Genomic DNA, 23,246 nt, shown 5'->3' on the forward strand with positions numbered 1-23,246 from the left:
ACCTGCCAATCAGACTCTGTAACCACTCCCCCTTGGGAGTAAATAAAAGGCCTGGGGCACAGTGGGCCTCCCCTTGCTGGCCTAGGCCTTCAGGGCGCCTGGCCTATTGGCCTGCTCTCTGCCTTTGCTACTCATGCTCAGCTACCGTGGCAGCTCATAAGCATACGCTTGCCCCAGGAGGCTCCCTCCTGGCCTGCTCTCTGCTTGATAAGGATCCATCTTAGTTCCTAGACTTCTCTTTCTCCCCTAAATAAAGCCCTCTCTTCCCTGCATATTTCTCTCACTGAATAAAAAGCTTAAAAACCTACCATGCTGACTGGTCTACCTGAGCCAGTATTCAGAATTCTCTGAATAAGTGACAAGGACCCACAGGGTTATCAGTATTGAAAATTACTAACAAGCTGGCCGATATCACTTCCAGTCCTAATGTGCCTGGGAAGCAGAAGATGGCCCAAGTCCTTGGGCCCCTGAACCTCCATGGGAGACGCAGAGGAGGCTCCTGGCTTTGGCCTTGCCCAGCCCTAGCCATTGTGGCCATTTGGGGATTTGGGGTGTGAACCAGTGGACAGACGATATCCCTCTCTCTTTCTCTCTCTCTGCCACACAAACACACACACACACTCTGTAATTCTGACTTTCAAATAAAAAAAAAAGTTCAATTCAAAACAAAACTATTTCCAGACATCGCATTTGAGCTCAGTAGTGAACACAGGTGTCTAACTGTAGCCTTAAACTAAAGCCCTGAGTCCCACTTCTCAGTGTTTGCTTACACATCTTTGGCATCTCAGGGAACGACAGCTTCCTCACTTGACTGCTCCAGCGAGATGGCTAGGGTTCTTCTTGGCCCTGCTCTTTCCCTCAGCCCCAGTCCACCAGGAAGTCCTGTCAGCCGGAAGTCACCGTCTCCACTGCTGATCCCGTGTCTGGGCACTCCACGCCCTCCCCGAGCCGCCCTGGCCGTAGCTGCTGCCAGCTTCCATTATTCCATTCTTGCCCTTTCTCCCCGCAAGAGTCAGTTCTCTACAGAGCAGCCAAAGTGATCTTTTTATAAAGCAGAGACCAGAGTTGTCACCTCCTGCTTGGAACACTCCAGTGACTTTTCATTATAATTAGAACAAAGTACACACTTTTTAAAACCATATCCCTGCCAGCCTCTCCAAACTGAATTATTCACTGCTCTGTCATTTTTTAAAAAGACTTTATTTATTTATTTGAGAGGTAGAGTTACAGACAGAGAGGGAGAGACAGAGAGAAAGGTCCTCTATGCACTGATTCACTCCCCAAATGGCTGCAATGGAAGCCGGGAGACAGGGGCTTCCTCAGGGTCTCCCACCTGGGTGCTGGGGCCCAAGCACTTGGGTCATCTGCCACTGCCTTCCCCTACCATAAGCAGAGAGCTGGATCAGAAGAGGAGCAGCCAACCACTTCCAATCCAGCTCTCTGCTATGGCCTGGGAAAGCAGTAGAAGATGGCCCAAGTCTTTGGGCCCCTGCACACATGTGGGAGACCCAGAAGAAGCTCCTGGCTCCTGGCTTTGGATCAGTGCAACTCTGGCCATTGCAGCCATCTGGGGAGTGAACCAGTGGATGGAAGACCTCTCTCTTTCTGTCTCTGTCTCTCTCTCTCTGCCTCTCTGTAATGTTGGCGCCGCAGGTGGAGGCTTAGCCTACTGCACCACGGTGCTGGCCCCACAGTATCCTGTCTTTCAATGCGCTTCAGCAGACTGGCTTCCTTGCAGCTCCTCAAACAGACTGAATTCACTTCTGCATCCTGAGTCTGCTAAGGTTTAGTCACTTGCGAAGCTCTCTGCGGCCACAGTGCTCTGTACACAGGCGTGGAGACATCCAGGCCCCAGGCCGCAGCAGGCCGTGAACTTTTGATCTGGCCCTGCCAAGGCAATCACAGTGGGCACTCAAAAGTCAACAGATCTATAGCAGGCTGATTTTTAAGTTGATCATTTTGTGTGGCTTGTGCGTGGTGTCCTAAGTATCCAAATGGCCCTTGGCAGAAAAAAGGTTCCCCATCCCTGCCTGGGTACATTTAAATATGTAAATTATTCAGATTTAAAATAAACCAAATAATTTTATTGTGTATTTTAATACTTAAAAAAATCTATACAGGGAATCAAAATATGAGTCCCACAAAGCCAGTATGGCAATAACTGGTGAATAATTGGCTCACTGTCTTTCTTTCTTTTTTTTTTTTTTTAATTTTTGACAGGCAGAGTGGACAGTGAGAGAGAGAGAGACAGAGAGAAAGGTCTTCCTTTGCCGTTGGTTCACCCTCCAATGGCCGCCGCGGCCAGCGCGCTGCGGCCAACGCACCGCACTGATCCGATGGCAGGAGCCAGGTACTTATCCTGGTCTCCCATGGGGTGCAGGGCCCAAGTACTTGGGCCATCCTGCACTGCACTCCTGGGCCATAGCAGAGAGCTGGCCTGGAAGAGGGGCAGCCAGGACAGAATCCGGCACCCTGACCAGGACTAGAACCTGGTGTGCCGGCACCGCAAGGCGGAGGATTAGCCTAGTGAGCCGCAACGCCAGCCATCTCACTGTCTTTCAAATTTTGGAAACTATAAAAAAAAAGTACAACACTTGTCATTTTGTTTCAGATAATTTAATTTTGGTTAAAAGAAACAAAATGACACAGAATCAATTAAATATAACTCTGCTCCCCTCCATGGTCTCATTCCCAAACTTTCCCCCAATGTCTGAAACTGCTGTGCATATTTCCAGTCTGAATTTTAATAATTTGCAATAAAAATGCATGAAAGAAGAAAAATAGCATTGCTTTGTGTGTTTTCTGATTTTTATCTTGTATTTGGATGGCAGAATGACAATGTGAAAGAGAGAGAAAGAGTCAGAGAGATGGAGACAGAGATCTCCCACCTGCTGAGTTACTCCCCAGATTTCAATAGCCAGGGCTGGGCCAGGCTACAGTGGACGTCAGTAGCAAGGACTCCCCTGGACGTCAGTCCCGTGGGTAGCAAGGACTCGGTCACTGAGTCATCAGCTGCTGCTTCCCAGGTGGCAGTAGCAGAACTGAATCTGAAGCAGCCAGAACTCAAACCCCGGGCACTCTGAAATGGCACCTGGATGTCCCAGGTGAGGGCTTAGCTGCTTCACTACACGCCTACCCCGGAATTAGAGAAATACTCTCTACTCTAGTCTGCAGTTTGAGTTTTCACTCAATGGTTTTGAGCTCTGTTCTCAATGATATATACGGATTTATTTCCTTTAACATTTCTCCTATTTATGTCTTTCCCCCTATTTATGGACAGTTAATTTGTCCCTAGTTTTTGACCTTACTTCAAGTAACACTGCATTAGATGGGTGTGTACCTGTCTCTTGGGAAAAAAGTGCAACCCATATTCCTCCAGGGCATTTACCTCGAACACTGTCCAGTAGAGTCCCTTCTGTGGCATAAATATTTAATCCATGGTGTAAAGTGATCCTTACCAACCATTCTTCTACAGCTGCAACATCTGTTTGAAAACAAAATACAAACAATCTACTAGTTTTTTCATTTGTCATGTCGGTGAAATTTAAGAAATTACCAACAATGAAAATCTTCCTCTTTCCAACTATTTTAACTGAATCTATGTGTCAGGTTTATCATGTTTCTCCTGAAAATATTTTGATGATAAAATAATGAGTAAATATGAAGTGATCTTATCACAGCAATAAATCAAGATACTAACATTTTTAAAAGATTTTTACTTGAGGGGCCAGTGCTGTGGCATAGCAGGTAAAGCTGCCGCCTGCAGTGCCAGCATCCCATATGAATACCGGTTCGAGTCCCAGCAGCTCTACTTCTGATCCAGCTCTCTGCTATGGCCTGGGAAAGCAGTGGAAAACTGCCCAAGTCCTTAGGCCCCTGCACCCAAATGAGAGACCCAGAAGAAGCTCCCGGCTCCTGGCTTTGGATTGGCATAGCTTCGGCTGTCGCGGCCATCTGGGAAGTGAACCAGTGGATGGAAGACCTCTCTCTCTCTCTCTCTCTGCCTCTCCTTCTCTCTCTGCCTTTCCTTCTCTCTCTGTGTAACTCTGACTTTCAAGTAAAATAAATAAAAATATTTTTACTTGAAAGAATTACAGAGAAAATTGGAGAGATATATGGTGTACACCCTAGGGTAGGCACTAATAATTTTTTAAGATAAAAATAATAAGTCAATAGTGGAGGTATGCAATTGTCAAAATAAGTAATATGAATAAAGACAGAAAAAGGGAGAAAAAGTAAAACAGAAGAGACAGAACAAATAGAAAATAATTTACAGGGTGGTAGATTTTAATACTAATATGTCAGCAATTACATTACATGTAAAAGGTCTACAAATACTAATTAAGAGACATTTCCAGGCGGCTGGTGCTGTGGCACAATAGGCTAAACCTCTGCCTATGGTGCACACATCACATATGGGCGCCTGTTTGTGTCCCGGCTGCTCCTCTTCCGAACCAGCTCTCTGCTAATGGTCTGGGAAAGCAGTGGAAGACGGTCTAAGCACCTGGGTCCCTGCACCCACATGGGAGACCCACAGGAAACTCCAGGCTCCCGGCTTCAGATTGGCCCGGCTCTGACTGTTGCCGCCATCTGGGGAGTGAACCAGCAGATGGAAGACCTCTCTCTCTCTCTGTCTCTCTCTCTCTCTCTCTCTGTCTCTCTCTCTGCCATGGCCTCTCTGTCACTCTGCCTCTCAAATAAATAAATAAATATTTTTTTAAAAAAGAAAAATAGTAAATTGAAACCTTGTAATGTGAGTCAGGGATCATTCGTATTAATTCACTGATTTCTCACTGTGCTGTGAGTACCAGTATCCTCTGCCTTTACAAATGACTTAACATGAAGCCCATGAAGACAGAGAGCAGACATCTGCTGTTCACTCCCCAGAAGCCAGAGTGCTTTCCCAGGTGCATTTGCAGGGATTGGAAGTGGAGCAGGTGGGACTCGAAGCAGAGCACATATGGGATGCCAGCACTGCAGGAGGCGGCTTACCCCATTGTGCCAAAATGCCAGCCTCCTTATATTTTCAACTTGCATTGGATTTATCAGGATGTAGCCCAGTCACAAGTTAAGGAGCATCAGCATAAAGTACTCAAATTCATGGAATGGCAGAAGATAAAAATGAACGAGCATATATGGCCTCTTTTCCCCTAAATCTTTATTTTCTGGCATATAACTCTCTGCATAGCCCATCCACTCCTTCTATTGCATTCCTAGAACAAATATATTTCTTTTTACTCAGTCCAGGGAGTTGTCAGGAGAGGCAGAGCTTATCTGATCTTCTTCTTTACTTTTCTTTTTTTTTTTTGGACAGGCAGAGTTAGACGGTGAGAGAGAGAGAGAGACAGAGAGAAAGGTCTTCCTTATTCCGTTGGTTCACCCCCAAAATGGCCACGCCGATCCGAAGCCAGAAAGACTGGCCTATAAAACACCCCCATCCCACTCCCCCAGCACTCTCCCACGTGGGTGCAGGGGCCCAAGGGCTTGGGCCATCTTCTACTACTTTCCCAGGCCATAGCAGAGAGCTGGATCAGAAGAGGAGCAGCCAGGACTTGAACTGGCGCCCATATGGGATTCTGGCACTGCAGGCAGAGGCTTAGCCCACTATACCACTTGGTCTCCCATGTGGGTGCAGGGGCCCAAGCACTTGGGCCATCCTCCACTGCCTTCCCGGGCTACAGCAGAGAGCTGGACTGGAAGAGGAGCAACTGGGACAGAATCCGGTGCCCCGACTGGGGATTAGAACCTGGGGTGCCAGCGCCGCAGGCAGAGGATTAGCCTAGTGAGGTGCGGCGCCAGCACTGATCTTTTTCTATAAAATACTTGAGTTCTCAGATCACCCTTGTACTTGCATGAGAAGCCTCAGCATCAACACATCTTGAAAGTAAAGTGGGTAAATAAACAGTAGAAACAACATGTTCACTCCTTCCGTTGTCGCTTCAATGTCAATATCATATCAGGCAGCCATAATAACATAGCATTCAACTTTATGTTAATGAGAATTAGGCTACATTTTTACAAAAAGTATGATTTCCAAGATGAATTCCTGGAAAAAAATCACGAAAATTTCTAATTATAAGGCCAATTTAATAAAATGAGATGCTAAAAGGGTAAAGGTCGGGACAGGATCCAGGTCAGGCATCAGCACTGGGGCTTTGCTGCAGACTGCTATCCTTGATGTCCCCTTATCTGTAGAACCTTTTCTATCATCTCAGGCTTACTCTCACCTCCCCATCTTCACTCTGTGGGGCACACAGTTCGGGATGTCCTTTAACTACATCAGAAAGACTGGCCTATAAAACACCCCCATCCCACTCTCCCAGCACTCTCCCACGTGGGTGCAGGGGCCCAAGGGCTTGGGCCATCTTCTACTGCTTTCCCAGGCCGTAGCAGAGAGCTGGATCAGAAGAGGAGCAGCCAGGACTTGAACTGGCGCCCATATGGGATTCTGGCACTGCAGGCAGAGGCTTAGCCCACTATACCACAGTGCTGGCCCTAGGGATACATTTTATGCCTGAATATCCTCTAGTTCAATACTCACAACTCTTGGAATTTGGCTTTTCTCCTATTTCCATCTGGATTTATACAGTAGCATATAATGCAACACTGCCACATAACAATAATAGATTTCACAATACAATCACACAAAAGCTATTATAGCCTATAAGATTTAAGATGAATGATTCAGTCTCAACAAAATTAACTGCTGCCCAAGTTTATTAGTACTGCAATTCTAATTTCTGAAAAAAAAGGGTTTACTTTAAATGAAGGATAATATAAACATATGTATGCTAGAAAAATCCATATATAATAGAATTGCTAGATAAAGTATAAGAAGCCCAATTAAATTTGAATTTCAAATAAGCTACAAATACTTTTAGCAAGTATATTCCAAATACCATGTAGGGGCTGGCACCGTGGCTCACTAGGCTAATCCTCCGCCTTGAGGCGCCGGCACACCGGGTTCTAGTCCTGGTCAGGGTGCCGGATTCTGTCCCAGTTGCCCCTCTTCCAGGCCAGCTCTCTGCTGTGGCCAGGGAGTACAGTGGAGGATGGCCCAAGTGCTTGGGCCCTGCACCCCATGGGAGACCAGGAGAAGCATCTGGCTCCTGGCTTCGGATCAACGCAGTGCGCCGGCTGTAGCAGCTATTGGGGGATGAACCAATAGAAAAGGAAGACCTTTGTCTCTCTCTCTCTCACTGTCCACTCTGCCTGTCAAAAAAACAAAACAAAAAAATAAAAAAAAAATAAAAAAAACCAACCATGTAGGACATTTACATGAGAAAATGGGAATCATTTTAACATAATGAATGCTTTTTACCTGCTAAATTTGGCAAACTAGGCCCACGAGTAAAAGGGTTAACTCAGATCACTCTTACCTGTGTTTCTTGTGATGTTTTCTCTAGGAATATCAATTAACCAGAGCACTTGATCACTGAACTTGAATAAAGAAGACATAAGAAAAAAATGTTAATAGTAGCACTTATTTTGGCATTGAAACTTTATCCTTAAAAAAAATAAACAAAAGCATTTAATGCATATGCCCTTTACCCAGCAACTCCAATGTTAGGAATTTTTCCTACATTAAACTCACATACTCTTTTTTTTTTTTTTTTTTTTTTTTGGACAGGCAGAGTGGACAGTGAGAGAGAGATAGAGAGAAAAGGTCTTCCTTCACCATTGGTTCCCCTCCAATGGCCACCACGGCCAGCGCGCTGCGGCCGGCGCACCGCGCTGATCCAAAGGCAGGAGCCAGGTACTTATCCTGGTCTCCCATGGGGTGCAGAGCCCAAGCACTTGGGCCATCCTCCACTGCACTCCCTGGCCACAGCAGAGAGCTGGCCTGGAAGAGGGGCAACCAGGACAGAATCCGGCGCCCCGACTGGGACTAGAACCCGGTGTGCCGGCGCCGCTAGGCGGAGGATTAGCCTAGTGAGCCGCGGCGCCGGCCCCTCACATACTCTTAATATGTGAACTGAAATGTACCCAAGGATTTTTAAAAATATTTTATTTACATAGGTAAACAATTTATACCAATTTAGGAGCACAGTGATGCTTCCCACCCTACCCTCTCTCCTGTCCACACTGCCACCCTCCCTCCTCCTTCCTTTCTTATTCTTTTAACTTTTACAACCATAAGCTTAACCCTCCACTAAGTAAGGAATTCAACAAACAGAAGAAAAACAAACAAAAACAAAAACACTGTTCCTCAACAGTTGAGACAATGTGTAAACAATAACCAAATTTCAAAATGTCAAAATTTTGCTCAAATACAGTACATATTTTTGTACTCTATTAGTTACTGCAGATTAGGGAAAACATTATATTTGCCATTTGGTACTGGCTTATTCAGTAAGTATAATGGTTTCCAGTACATCTATTTTGTTGCAAAAGACAATATTTCATTCTTTTTTATGGCTGACTAGTATTCCATAGTGTGTGTGTGAATCCATTTTCTTTATCCAGTAATCAGTTAGTGGACATCTGTGTTGATTCCATATCTTAGCTGTTATAAATTGAGCTGCAATAAACATGGGAGTATAGATAACTCTTTCATATGCTGGTTTCATTTCATTTGGATAAATTCAAGGATATTTTTGCATCATTGTTTCTCATAGCAGAAGACTGGAGATAATTAAATTATTTATCCATCATCATAATGATACAGCCACATAATGGAACACTATACAGCCAACACAAGTATCAGAAAGTTGCAGCATTACAGGCTTTGTATATCCAGAGACAGAGCTTGGGGTTGGCAGATCATTTGAGAATTTAAGAAGGAAATCCTAGGATCACAGAAACTGCAAGAATGCAGAGTTCTAAGATTTAAATATAAAGTCTGCCCAAATCCCTGAGCAACACAAGCACACGGGACACTCCTGGAAGACAACATTTTTTTTATTATTTATTTGAAAGACAGAGTTACAGAGAGAGGTAGAGACAGAGAGAAAGAGAGAGAGAGAGGTCTTCCATCCACTGGTTCACTCCCCAGATGGCCGCAATGGCTGGAGCTGTGCCGATCCAAAGCCATGAGCCAGGGACTTCTTCTGGGTCTCCCATGTGTTTGCAGGGGCCCAAGCACTAGGGCCATCTTCTACTGCTTTCCCAGGCCATAGCAGAGAGCTGGATTGGAAAAGGAGCAGCCGGGACTAGAACTGGCGCCCACATGGGATGCAGGCGCTTCAGGCCAGGGCTTTAGCCCAAGGCGCCACAGGCCAGCCAACAACATTTTAAAAATTAGCATAAAGGCTAAAAGAGCTAAGTACAGATGAGCTGCCAGAACCAGGGGTTAGGTAGTTTACAGTTTCTGCCAGAGCAAGTTGTCTGCTTTGTAGAGTAATAGTAATTTCTCAGAAGAGTGTGACAGAATCCAGAGTGGTTACAGCCTTTTCTTTCCAATGTCCAGTTTTCTTTTCATTGTCTTATTTTCAACCAAAAATGGTAAGACATGAAGAAAAACAAGAAAATGTAACTAATATGTTAAAAAAAAAGGTAGACAGTAAAATGATGGAGTCCAGATAAACAGACAAAGCCTTCAAGGCAGTTATTAAAAATAAGCACATAGGTTTAAGGAAAATGTTGTGCTAATGAGGGAATGAATAGAGAGTCCCTAAGCACAAGTGACAAATATAAAAATAAAACCAACTGGGTGTAATAAGACTGAAAAGTATAATAAATGAAGTGAAATGTTTGCTGAACAGGTCTAATAGCAGGTTGGAGATGGCAAAAAAGAAAGAATAAGCAAAATTAGAGTTATAGCCACTAGTATTACTATTTTAAAAAAGATACTAATGATTAAAGAATAAGAACAGTTTTAGAGACCTGTGGGACAATATCATGAATTTCCAATGTGCATAACTGGAGTCCCAGCGAGAGACAAAAAAGGGGGGAACAGAAAGCAATTTGGAGAAATAATGGCAGGAGACTCCAAATCTGGCAATCTTACACCCAAGAAGCCCAGAGGACCCTAGCTGGGTAGATAGAAAAAAAATACTGAAAGAACTTCCAGGTAAAAAATGACACATCACATAAAGGGACAATAATAAAGTTCACAGGTGACTTCTCATTCAGAAACAATGGTGTCAGGTAACATTAGAATAACATGTTCAAAATGCTGAAAGAAAATGGCCAACCAGGAATTCTGAGTTTTTCAAGACTATCCTCAGAGCTTCCGAGAGCTCACAGGCAAGACAGCAAGATCGCTGGACACGAAACAAATGCACAAAACCAATTGCCTTTCTCTACACTTGCAGTAAACAATCTGGAAATGACATTAAAGAAGAAATTCCATTTTAATAGCATCAAAAGCATGAAATATTAGGAATAAAATTAACAAGAGATGTATAAACTTATACTCTGAAAAGTGTTAAACATCAATGAAAAAAAGAAGAACAAAGTAAATAGAAAGATATCCCTCATTCATAGACTGAAAGACTTCTTACCCCAGTGTATCTGCAGATCCAACACAATCCCTATGAAAATCCTCACTGGCTCTTTGTAGAAATTCACAAGTTTCTTCTAAATTTGATATGGACACACAAGGGATTTAGACTAACAAATAGTATTGAAAAACAGAAGACTCTGCTTCCTGATTTCAAAACTTAATACAAAGTTAACAATATCAAAGCAACATGTAGCATAAGGACAACCATGTAACTCAATGTAATAGAATTGAGAATCCAGATACAAGCCCTGTTTATGGTCAACTGATTTTCTTTTTTCTTAACTTATTTTTATTTTTATTTTGACAGGCAGAGTTAGACAGTGAGAGAGAGAGAGAGAGACAGAGAGAAAGGTCTTCCTTCTCTTGGTTCACCCCCCAAGTGGCTGCTACGGCCGGCGCGCTGTGCTGATCCAAAGCCAGGAGCCAGGTGCCTCCTCCTGGTCTCCCATGGGGTGCAGGGCCCAAGCACTTGGGCCATCCTCCACTGCCTTCCCGGGCCACAGCAGGGAGCTGGACTGGAAGAGGAGCAACTGGGACAGAATCCGGTGCCCCAACCAGTACTAGAACCCGGGGTGCTGGTGCCGCAGGTGGAGGATTAGCCTAGTGAGCCATGGCACTGGCCATGGTCAACTGATTTTCAACAAAGATAACAATAGAATAACAGCCTGCTCCACAAATTGTACCAGAAAAGCTGTATATCCACACACAGAAGAATGAATACAGACCCCTACCTCACATCGTTTACAAAAATGAACTCAAAATGGATCACAGATGCACACATAAAAGCTATACCTGTCAACCGCCTGCAAGAAAACATAGGAGTATAATCTTCATGAGTTTGGATCTTGAAAACAGGCAAATAATAGAAACAGAAATTTCCCCAAATAAGATATGCAAGTGACCAACAAACACATGAAAAAATACGCAACATCATTAGTCATTTGGGAAATGCAAATCAGAACCACAATGAGAGAGCACCTCAGATCTACTAGGATGACTATAACAAAAAGATAATAATAAAGGCTGAGGAAAATGTCCAGAAATTGGAACCCAAATAAGCTGTTGGTGGAAATATAAATCAATACAACCGCTGTGGAAAACAGCCTGGCAGTTCTGCAAAAAGTTAAACATGGAATTATTATAGGACCCAACATCCAAGAGAAATAAAGGCCTACTTCCATATAAAAACTTGTATGCAAATTTCACAGTAGCATTATTCATAATAGCTAAAAAGTAGAACAATCCAAATGTTTATTAACTGATGAGCAGATAAACGTGGTCTCTACACAATGGAATATTATCCAGCCATAAATAGGAATGACTTACTGGTACGTGCAAAACATGAATGGATCTTGAACACACTTGGCTAATGGGAAATGTAGACTAGTGATTGCCCAAGGCTGAGGGTGAAGGGAGATGGGGCCTGCTCCAGAGTGCGGGGTGTCTTTTCCAGTTGATGAAAATGTTCTGAAGTTAAGACAGTAGTGATGTGGCACAACTGTGAATATACTCACAACCAATGAGTAACATAATTTAAACAAGTGGATTGTAGGGTATATGAATATATTTGAACAAAATTGTCACTAGAAAAGAATGACATTTTCAGGGGGAGAAAACCAGAGAGAATTGATTGTCAGCAGGTCATACAGAGAATTCTTCAAGTTGAAAGAAATTAATATCTGATGTCAACTTGCATCTATAGAAAAGGGTGAAGCACGGTAGAAACAGTAAATATTTAGGTAAATAGTAAAACAATGTATATTATTTCTTCTTTCACTTTCTTTTAAAAATATGACTATTCAAAGTAAAATGTACAACATGGTACTATTGAGTTTAACATGTATATAGATGGAATATTATAGAAACTACTTATTTTTAAAACCATATCCTGTAAGGAATAGTATGCCTCTTTTTAACATAGCAAAGAATAAAATAAAATGCAATTACCAAAGTTAAATTAAAGTGGAAGATGCCATTATATGTACTATTTATGATTCCCAAGCTGGGTGCCAGTCCTCCTGATGTGAACACACTTATCACATCCTTTGAAGATAGCTCATTTTCAGTTTGGAAAAAACACTGGATTTTCTTTAGGAAAGAGAGAGAGAGAGAAAAAACAGTAAGTCATGATCATTTGCTGGGGATGGGGATGCTACTTTAACTCAAAAATGAGGGATGGGCCTTGTGGTCCCGGGGTTCAGCCACTGTTTCGACACCTGCATCCCGCACCGGAGAGCCTGGGGTGGAGTCCTGCCTCGGCTCTCTATCCAGCTACCTGCTGGGACACACCCTGAGAAGCAGCAGGGACGGCTCAGTACTTGGTCCTTGCTTGCTATGTGGGACACCTGGTTGGAGCCCCTGGCTGCTGACCTTGCCCAGCCCTGGCTCTTGCAGGTATCTGAGGAGTGAACCAGCAGATGGAAGATTTCTCTGTCTCCCTCTCTCTCTCTGTCATTCTGCCTTTCAGATAATAAATTAATAAGTTTTAAAAAGAGGAATTAATGGCTTTTAAAAATATAAAAATGAAGAGAAATCTGTGAATAGTAGATGTTTCCAAAGACTGCTCTCTAATAATTCCCATATTGAGGAGCCAGCAGTGCATCAGTTAAGATATTTCTTGGATGTCCGCATCCCATAGCAAGTCCAACTCTGCTTCTGATTTCAGCATCTTGCTAACATAAACCCTGGGGGGCAGTAGGTGATGGCTCAAGTACTTGGTTTCCTGCCACCCAAGTGGGAGACCCAGATTGAGTTTAGGGCTCCTGTCTTTGGCTTGGCTCAGCTCTGGGTTGTTGTGGGCATTTGGGTACTGAACCAATGGATGATAGATCTCTGTTTCTATCTCTCAAATAAATAAATAAATAAATAAATACATTAAAAATTTATTCCCAACTCTGGCTAGGAAGAAAAGATCTATTTTTTAAATGAACACTTTCAAAACCCAGTGGGGCTTATGTTACTGTCATAAAGGCTTCCAGTCATCCTTATGATAACCTTGTCTGTCACAGCAATGGTAATGAATTACAGTTAATAAACACAAGATCAATGCAACATGCTAGCAATTCTGATTTTATTAAAATCATTCTTTTGTGCCTAAATAAAAAAGGAAGCAATGTATAAGGTAAAGATGATATTCTTCAAAGTGTCAATTTCATTCTTATACATTATATTTTTTGGTACTGTTTATATTAGTTACCACATATCAAGGAAAACATGATAATTGTCTTTTGGGGACTGGCTTACTTCACTAAGTGGAGTGGTCATTTTCACATTTTTTAGATTTGATTATTGTTTATAGCCCTGGTCTACACTCTTGAGTAACAGTGTTTTTTCACCCTACTTATTACTTGTTGAATTCTTTATTTAGTGGAGGGTCAAGCTTATGATTATAAAGTAAATTGAAAGTATGTCATTGTAAAAATTAAGAGAAAAATAAGAAAGGAATGAGGATAGGATGGGGAGTAACATGATATGCTTAGAACTGTATATATGAAATGAAATATATGAAATTTTTCCCCTTATGTAAATAAAAATTAATTAAAAAGATGATCTTCTGGCACTTAAAAAAATCTATTTGTTTATTTGAAAGACAGAATTATATGTAGAGAGGGTGGGTCAAAGATTTTCTGTCTGGTGGTTCATTCCCTAAAAGGCCATGACAGCTGGGACTGGGCCAGGCCAACACCGGAGTCAGGACCCTCCTCCAGGTCTCCCACATGTGTGGCAGGGGCCCAAGCCCTTGGGTCATCCTCCGCACCCTCTGCTGCTGTCCCAGGCACATGAGCAAGAATCAGGCTTGGAAGCAGAGCGGCCGGGACTTGAACTGGCACTGACATGGGATGCTGGAGTTGCAGGCGGTGATTTATCCCACTGAGCCACAACACCAGCCCTGACCTTCCTGCATTTTTATTGGCTCTATTTCCCAATTTTGAGAAGGTATGTGAAAATGCAGCAATCATGAATATTAGATTTCACTGAAAATCAACAAGTGGCAGATACCCAGAGCTGTGCCTTGATTAGTTTTCCCAACAGTTACGATCACTTCGGGCAGGTTTCAGTCTCAGTTTCCCTATCTAAAAAGTCAGGAAACCCATTCATTCTGAAATAGATGGAGGCCTTACTCTGCTGTAGTTGCCGGAGATACAGACATGAACAAAACAGAATCCTTGCCCTTGTGAATTTGCTTTCTAGTGGGGGTTGGCAGCGAGACAGACTGGATGGATGGATTGGGAGCTGGATACGGGAAAGACAGTACAAGAAAAATAGATACAGGGGGCCGGCACTGTGGTGTAGCAGGTAAAGCCGCCACACGCAGTGCCAACATCCCATATGGGGACTGGTTCTCATACTGGCTGCTCCTCTTCCGATCCAGCTCTCTGCTATGGCCTGGGAAAGCAGTGGAAGATGACCCAAGTCCTTGGGCCCCTGCAACCATGTGGGAGACCTGGAGGAAGCTCCTGGCTCCTGGCTTTGGATCGGCGCAGCTTTGGCCATTGCGGCCATTTTGGGAGTGAACCACTGGATGGAAGACCTCTCTCTCTCTCTGCATCTCCTCTCTCTGTGTAGCTCTTTCTAATAAATAAATAAATTTTAAAAATAGATACAGAATAAATGACAAAATAAAGCAGGGGACAAAATAAAAGCAAAATAAAATAAAGCAGGGAAGAGAGATGAGGAGCTTGGTGGCAGAATCTTCAGGGCAAAGGACAGCAGTAGTTATCCCAGGGAAGAGTTCAAGTGAAGAGTAAATGTCATAATGAACATAAAACTTAGAAAGATACTTGATACACATAAACACTATACAAATATTGGTCATTATTCCTAATTATTCCATTACCAGAACTTCTATACTACAACCATTTTAAAAAGTAGGTTACAATTCTTTTTTTTTTTTTTTTAAATATTTTTATTTATTTATTAGAGAGGTAGAGTTACATACAGTGAGAGTGAGAGACAGAGACAGAGACAGAGGTCTTCCATTCGCTGGTTTACTCCTAAATGGCTGCAATGGCCGCAGCTGTGCTGAGCCAAAGCCAGGAGCCAGGAGCTTCCTCTGAGTCTCCCATGTGGGTGCAGGGGCCCAAGGACGGGGGCCATTTTCTACTGCTTTCCCAGGCCATAGCAGAGAGCTGGATAGGAATTGGAGCAGCCGAGACTAGAACTGGCATCCATATGTAATGCCGGTGCCGCAGGCAGAGGATTAACCAAGTGAGCCATGGCGCTGGCCCAGAAAGGCACTTTTGACTCAAAGGGCATGCACTTCATAATAACTGTAATTACAAAATCTTAACTAGATGTGTGGCATATCAAGCATCCAGTTCCAGCTGCTCCACTTCCAATCCAGCTCTCTGCTGATAGCCTGGAAAAGCAGAGGAAAATGGCCCAAGTGCTTGGGCCCCTGCACCTGGAAGAAGCTCCTGGCTCCTGGTTTCAGATAAGCTCAGCACCAGCCATTGTGGCCATGGGGAGTTAACCAGTAGATGGAAGACCTCTTTCTGCCTCCCCGTCTCTCTGTCTGTAACTCCACCTCTCAAATAAATACATAAAATCATTAAAAAATAAAAGGACCTGGGGCCTAACTCAAAACAGACTTAGGGATAGAGACACTTGTCTTTGAGGGGTGCTTTTCTTTGTGTTTATTATATTTATCATAGACTTTCAGACAATCTGCATTTTTAATTACATTTTTGTTATTGTTTGCTGTATGGGTATCTTACTACCATGCTTTATTTAATGTTGTTGTGTTTCTTAAAAAGTCTCCCATTATTTGAGTCAAAGGATCATACCATCCCTTACCCCAGATGAGAACTGCAATGTGGTACTCCTAATACAAGGAAAGATTCTTTCTCAAGGTCATGTGAGGTAACTTTAACAGGCTACATCTGTCAGACTTCAAAAGGACAAATCAGCTCCATAAAAAATGAGGATTATTACAGTCAATTTTTTTTTAAAAAGAGAGGGAGGAGGCACCATTTAAAAAATGCGCACAAAACCTCCCACAGTGCTCAAGGCTGGATGAAATAGTTCACTGATTGAAGGGGACATGAAATAGGAAGGATAGGAAAGGTTACTGTTTATATAGTGCGCCATCTTCCAGGGTGGGTGTGTGGTCTAACCGTTACGGTATCACTCGGGAGGCCCCATCCCACCCTGGAGTGAGTAGGCTCAGTTCCCATCCCACTCCTGAATCTGGCTTCCTGCAAATTCATGCCCTGGGAGGCAGTGGATGGTGGCGTATGTACCTGCAGCTCTGCTGTCCCTGTGGGAAGCTGAACTGAGTTCCTGATTCCTGGCTTTGGTCTGGCCCAGTCCTGTCTACTGTAGGCCTTGGGGGAGTGAGCTAGCAGCTGGGATTTATGTCTGTCTGTCTATCTCTCTGCCCTTCAAATAAATACAAACAGGGCTGGTGCTGCGACGTAGAAGGTTAAGCCTCCCCCAGTGGTGTTGGCATCCCAAATGCATGCCCGCTTGAGTCCTGGCTGTTCTGCTCTCAATCCAACTCCCTGCTAATGCACCTGGGAAAGCAGCAGAAGATGGCCCAAGTGCTTGGGCCCCTGCACTGACATGGGAGACCCAGAAGAAACTCCTGGCTCCTGGCTTTGGATCTGCCCAGCTTCAGCCGTTGTGGCCATTTGGGGAGTGAACCAGCAAATGGAAGACCTTTCTCTCTGTCTGTCTCTCTGTCTGCAACTCTATCTCTCAAATAAATAAATTAAATCTTAAAAAGTAAATAAAAGAATGTCCCCTCCGCCAGCCTGAACACAGTAGATGGTATTTAAAGGGCAGAGTGCTGTGGTTGTACACACGGACTTAAAAGGAACGTAAAGGGTGGTAACCATGCAGTTAGTGGACCTTACCAAGTTCTCTGTGGACAGATACAACTTGATCATTTCATTTTCTTTGGGGAACCCTTGGCTAGAACAAGCAAAGTGTTTCCCCATATCACCTAAATAATAAAAAAATATGCATTTTAGATCATTAATAGAAGAATTTTCATCATAAGTATCACATTTTTAAATACAAAATATTTATAAAAGAATTATAATTATAGACATATTTAAAATTTTTATTTTATTTGGAAGGGGGGAGAAAGAGAAAGAGAGAGAGAGAGAGACTCTCCCATTTGCTTATTCCCACTTGCCCACTGTGTCCGGCAATAGCTGGGAGCCAGGAATGCAGTCCAGGTCTGTCACATGGTGGCAGGGACCCAGGCACTGGAGCCATTATCTGCTGCCTCCCAGGGTTCATATTGGCAGGAAGCTGGAATTGGGGGCAGAGCTGGCACAGCAGGCACTGGAACCCCGCCTCTCTGATATGCAATGTGGGCATCACAGGGAGATCCTAACCACTGGGCCAGACACCTGCCCCTAGAAGTCTGTATTTTAAATTCACTTGACCTCAGATGAAACTCACGTCTTCCATTTCTTTTTTCTTTTTAAAAACAGGATTGCAGGAAACTAGAAAGGAAGATGGGCGGAAACACTGAGCTAGAACATAGCCCATGCTAACTGATGTCACAAAACTGAGCAGCAGACCCAAACCTGTTTAGACCCAAGCTCCTCACTCTTGGTGTAAAGGGGTCAGCAGGCACAAGAGACTGGAGAGGGTGCCTGTGTTCTGATGGGGACTCCTGATGTGAAGACGTTGGGAGGAGCGCAGGAGTCTGAGGGAGAGGCTGTGATGGGTACACTAACAAAACCAACATGTGTAGCTGTGTTTGGGCCATGCACTCAGACTCCTGCTTAGAAAATCTAAAGGACGAGAGATAAATTGGTACACAGAACAGGAGGCAGTTTGATGAGAAAGTGGTGGCTATGTTGGGAATCCTGCACAATCAAAAATTGCTGGGGTAGAAGACGCTCCAATGCTTCCTGTGGTCCAGAGACAGAGCACGGGTGAGAAAGAACCAACTTGGGTTCGTGTAGGGTCTCGTCTCAAAGGTCTGAGTGGCAACTGGATCTCAGCAGAAAGAACTGGAAGGCCTAACTGGAGTTTAGGAGCTGACCAAGGAATAAATGACCAACAGGTACAGAAAAGCTCCTGCCTTTCTTAGGACCATGGATAAGACATTCTTGGCAATTAATAGAACCGAGGGGCTGTAAAAGGCTCTTTCCAAGTACCCAAGGCTGAGGGTCTGCTGGATCCAGAAAGTGTGCTGTCAGATGGTCTCCTTAGAATCAGTTAGGGAAGCTTCTCCCTCCCCATCTACAACCCCAGAGGAGGAAGTTGGGGGCCAGCACTGTGGCGTAGCAGGTAAAGCCGCTGCCTGCACTGCTGGCATCCCATATGGACGCCGGTTTGAATCCCAGCGGCTCCACTTCTGATCCAGCTCTCTGCTGTGGCCTGGGAAAGCAGTAGAAGATGGCTCAAGTCTTTGGGCCCCTGCACTTGCATGAGAGACCTGGAGGAAGCTCCTGGTTCTGGCGCCTGGCTTCGGATCAGTGCAGCTCCAGCCATTGCAGCCATCTGGGGAGTGAACCAGTGGATGGAAGACCTCTCTCTCTCTCTCTCTCTCTCTCTCTGCCTCCCCTCTCTCTGTGTAACTCTGACTTTCGAATAATAAATAAATCTTTAAATAAATAAAAAAAGATGCACATTTCACATGGAAGAGTGCCTGGGTTCAACATCTGACTCTGGCTCCTGACTTTAGCTTTTTGCTAGTGCAGACCCTAGGGGGCAGCAGAGATGGCCGAAGTGATTGGATTCCACCACTCATGTGGGAGACTTGGATTGCCTACCCAGCTTCTGGTTTTGGCCCAGCCTAACCTACAGACATTCCAGGAGTGAACCAGTGGATGGGAGCTCTCTATCTATGTCTCGGTCTCTATGCTTCTCAAATGAATAAAGTATAAGAAATTCTGAAGTTATAGAATTTGTTAGATTATTCTTTAATAATGAAATGCAGAAACCATTCTATTTTTTCAGCCTGTAAAGGAAAGACAGGCAAGAGAAATTCATTTTTAACGGTATGTGACTAATTTAACAAGAATCATGATACAAATATCAAGGGAATCCACACACATGTAATTACTAATGGAATGTCTGCTCTGACTGGAATAAGAAAACTACTCCAGGATGAACGCAGGAATAGTGCCATTTGCGAAATCTTTTTGTTTCTATATTTACGGTCACTCAATTACAGCAATGATGTTGACACCAGAAGGAACAAAACGCCTCCCATATCTCTCTACCACTTTTTTTTTTTTTTAAATTTTTGACAGGCAGAGTGGATAGTGAGAGAGAGAGACAGAGAGAAAGGTCTTCCTTTGCCGTTGGTTCACCCTCCAATGGCCGGCACGGCCGGCGTGCTGTGACCGGTGCACCGCGATGATCCGCAGGCAGGAGCCAGGTGCTTCTCCTGGTCTCCCATGCGGGTTCAGGGCCCAAGCACTTGGGCCATCCTCCACTGCACTCCCTGGCCACAGCAGAGGGCTGGCCTGGAAGAGGGGCAACCGGGACAGAATCCGGTGCCACGACCAGGACTAGAACCCGGTGTGCCAGCACCTCAAGGCAGAAGATTAGCCTATTGAGCCACGGCCACCCTTTTCATATAACGCTGTTGCAAGAGATCGGAGCATGCACCCCCAAATATGCCTCTTGGGCGTATTCATTATCTTGAGCTGAAGACAGCTGAGCATCAGTAGGTGCAGGAAGGGCTCTGCCTTCCCCTCTTCAACCTACAAACAGGCCCTAAGTTTCCTGTAAGAAATGGTGCCCAGTCTGCAGCTTTTTTTATTTTAGCACCAGAAATGATCAGTTGACACTGAATGTGTGCAAACAAACCCTACCAAGATAACCTTGTCCTCTACTAATTGCCTTTGTGTATTTTATCAGTTCCCCTCAGTTTACTGTCCCTAACCTGAATCTTCCTCCTTTGTCTTTGCCCATTCCCACAATTAATTGCTCTTGCTTTAATTGGTATATAAACGCTTGAGTATAATCATTTTTGGAGGGTTTTGACTTCTACGAAGTCTCTCATGCCATGTAAAAAACATCAAATAAAATTTGTGTAATTTTTCTCTTGTTAATCTGTCTTTTGCCAGTTGAATTCACAGGCCCCAGCCACAGAAACTATGTGGGGAGAGGAAAAGTATTTCCTCCTCTATACCCCCATATTAACCTTCCTGAACTAGAGCTTTGTCACTCCCCTACCCAGAAATCTTAAATGCTTTTCCAGCATAGCGCCTAAAGCCCAAACTCCTTAGCCTGACATTCAATACGTCTATGTGTGGCAACCTGCTATCTTTTAAAAATATTTCCGGGGCCGGCGCCGTGGTTCACTTGGTTAATCCTCTCCCTGTGGCGCCGGCATCTCATATGGGTGCCAGTTCTAGTCCCAGTTGCTCCTCTTCCAGTCCAGCTCTCTGCTGTGGCCCGGGCAGGCAGTGGAGGATGGCCCAAGTGCTTGGGCCCTGCACCCGCATGGGAGACCAGGAGGAAGCACCTGGCTCCTGGCTTCGGATCGGCACAGTGCCAGCCATAGCGGCCATTTGGGGAGTGAACCAATGGATGGAAGACCTCTCTCTCTCTGTCTCTCTCACTGTCTGTAACTCTGTCAAATAAAAAAAAAATTCTCTCTTCCACACCTTCATTCCAGTCAAACTGAAGTGTTTCCCATCCCCTCACATATCCTGTGCCTTCACCTGTTCTGTGATTTCACACTTCCATGGTATTGCTCATCACCTACTCTGCCGTCTTGGCAGAACTTGATGTCGTTATAGAATTCTCCATACGTGTGCACCAATATTACCCATTTGGAGAACCTAGAGTGATTGCTTTCTTCTGTACAAAATCTTTGGTCTTCTCTCTTTGCCTTTCCCTCCCCACACAGCTGGAAGTAACTTCTCATTTCTGAAGTCTCCTGACTTTCTGTGAATCTCTCTTCTTAGATTATAACCATGTATGTGTCATCCATTTGTAGCACAATATGAGAACTATCACGGGGGTCATCCCAGAATTCACCCAACTCTGTAACACATCTGTGAATACAAGGCCCAATCCTTCTCTCCATCTACTCAGTCAGCCTTGTTTTTGAGCATCTTCTATGTCCCAGGTCGCATTTTAGGGTGCTGAAGAATCTAGGAAGTCTGCACAAATGGAAGGTTTGTCTTATTCCTTTATAAGTTTTTCTACTATAAAAATCCTACTGACTGATTCAATTGGTGTGTTACTTTCAGAAAATTCTCTTCAGTTTCAATTTGCTAGCCTTGTAATTGGGTGTACAATTCATAGTACATGCAACTATTCATGGAGGAAAATTTAAAAATGTCTGTTCAAATAATTAAAGTTTTACAAATATAAAATGCTATTTAAATTTTCCAAGACTTACAAGTGATGAAATAGTGTGACAACAGAAAAGTCTCTACGTATACAGCTTAATAACAGTGGTTTCACAATGATGCTACTAGAAGCTAGTACCTGGGAACAAGAGGACGATAAGATAAAGAAATACTGAAAAAATATTTTAAGTATAAATGAGGAAGGAATATAAATGAGAACTCTTATGAAGAAAACAGAGAATAACAGAGTCTGAAACTTACCTTTATTGTAATCTATTCCTGATAAGGATTCAAATATGCTCAAAAGTAAAATGATAACATATATAAATGGTGATTCCATCTGTTGGAATAAATGAGAATTATTTCAATTACTGTGCACATATTTTTGAGTTTCTTCTCCTGTGAATGACTACAAAGTAGTAAGGAAATTATCTCTTCAAGTTAAAATATTTGCCATCATGTGACAAAATCAGGCAACATAATAGCTGACTATATTGGTACTAAAAGTTCACAAAGAATGCTTATTATACATTTAAATGCATAACATGAAAATTATGAAAAATATATTTGAATCTTTTTTTATAAATATAATTATTGCCAACTAGGAAAACAGATGTGGCTTAGGTAGCTTGTTCTTCAATGTAGATCACTGTTGGAGAGGTGACATCTGTTATCTAGTCACATAAAACAGGACTTGAATTGATAGAAGACTCTAAGAATGGTACAGCTATAACAATGTAATCTTTTGATTGATTTTGGGAGAAAAACCTCCCTGTGGTCCTGCGTGTTCTTGCCTGTTCTTGCTGGGTTTGCCAAGAATGCGAAGCTCTGGCCGCTCTTCAGCTTGGCTTTCCCGAGCTGTGTTTGCAGCCACCAGGCTTGAGGGATGAAGTAAGCCACCACGGACCACAGCAGGCTTATTCCAGGACAAATCTAACAGTGTTTCTCTGCTGCAATGCACCCCATTATTTGTGTGAACATCTATGGTGGAAGGAATTGTGTACCTCCAAAGTCCGTGTGTTGAAATGCTGACCCCAGTGCCTCAGAATGCGATTGTATTTGGCACGAGGGTCTGTAACGAGGTGATAACGTTAAAGGGAGGTCACTACTCTGGGCTCTAATCCAGTCTGATCCAGTCCTTCAAAGAAGACAGGTACAGAGGGAAGACAAAGTGAAGACCCAAGAACAGACAGCGTTTCTGAGCCAAGGGAAGAGAGAGGTGTGAGGAGATTCCTTTCCCAGGGCCCTCCGTGGAAATCAGCCCTTGGTCTTGGACTTTTAACGTCTAGAATGAAAAGAACTAAATTTCTGCTGTGTGGTACTTTATTATGGCAGATCCAAGAAAGTGTGTGAAAATAGAAATTTATTTTGGTGCAAATTTTTTTTTGAAATGCATGAATAGTCTTTTCGTAATGCACATTGTCCATGAGTCTCTGAAGACCTTTCACGTAGCACCCACGATGGATTTCACCTCTGCGGAACTGGTGGGGCAGGGAGAACGGGAGTGTACTTTGCATTGG

General features: G+C 43.6%; 1 protein-coding gene across 5 annotated transcripts in view; it reads right to left on the reverse strand.

Moving 5' to 3' along the window:
• CATSPERB (cation channel sperm associated auxiliary subunit beta) overlaps positions 1–23,246 on the reverse strand; it is a 112,283-nt gene that overhangs the window by 84,145 nt on the left and 4,892 nt on the right. For 2 of the 5 annotated variants that reach the window (XM_051826122.2, XM_051826123.2), the window contains 5 exons: positions 21,988–22,066; positions 17,305–17,393; positions 12,395–12,535; positions 7,380–7,440; positions 3,389–3,484 (listed from right to left, as the gene is read on the reverse strand). In XM_051826122.2, coding sequence (XP_051682082.2) covers positions 3,389–3,484; positions 7,380–7,440; positions 12,395–12,535; positions 17,305–17,393; positions 21,988–22,066 — 466 coding nt within the window. The remainder of the gene's footprint in view (positions 1–3,388; positions 3,485–7,379; positions 7,441–12,394; positions 12,536–17,304; positions 17,394–21,987; positions 22,067–23,246) is intronic. The other 3 variants (XM_051826125.2, XM_051826124.2, XM_051826126.2) reach the window with 3 other exon arrangements.

The sequence above is a fragment of the Oryctolagus cuniculus genome, chromosome 20, assembly GCF_964237555.1.
Source record: "Oryctolagus cuniculus chromosome 20, mOryCun1.1, whole genome shotgun sequence".
NCBI classification, from domain to species: domain Eukaryota; kingdom Metazoa; phylum Chordata; class Mammalia; order Lagomorpha; family Leporidae; genus Oryctolagus; species Oryctolagus cuniculus.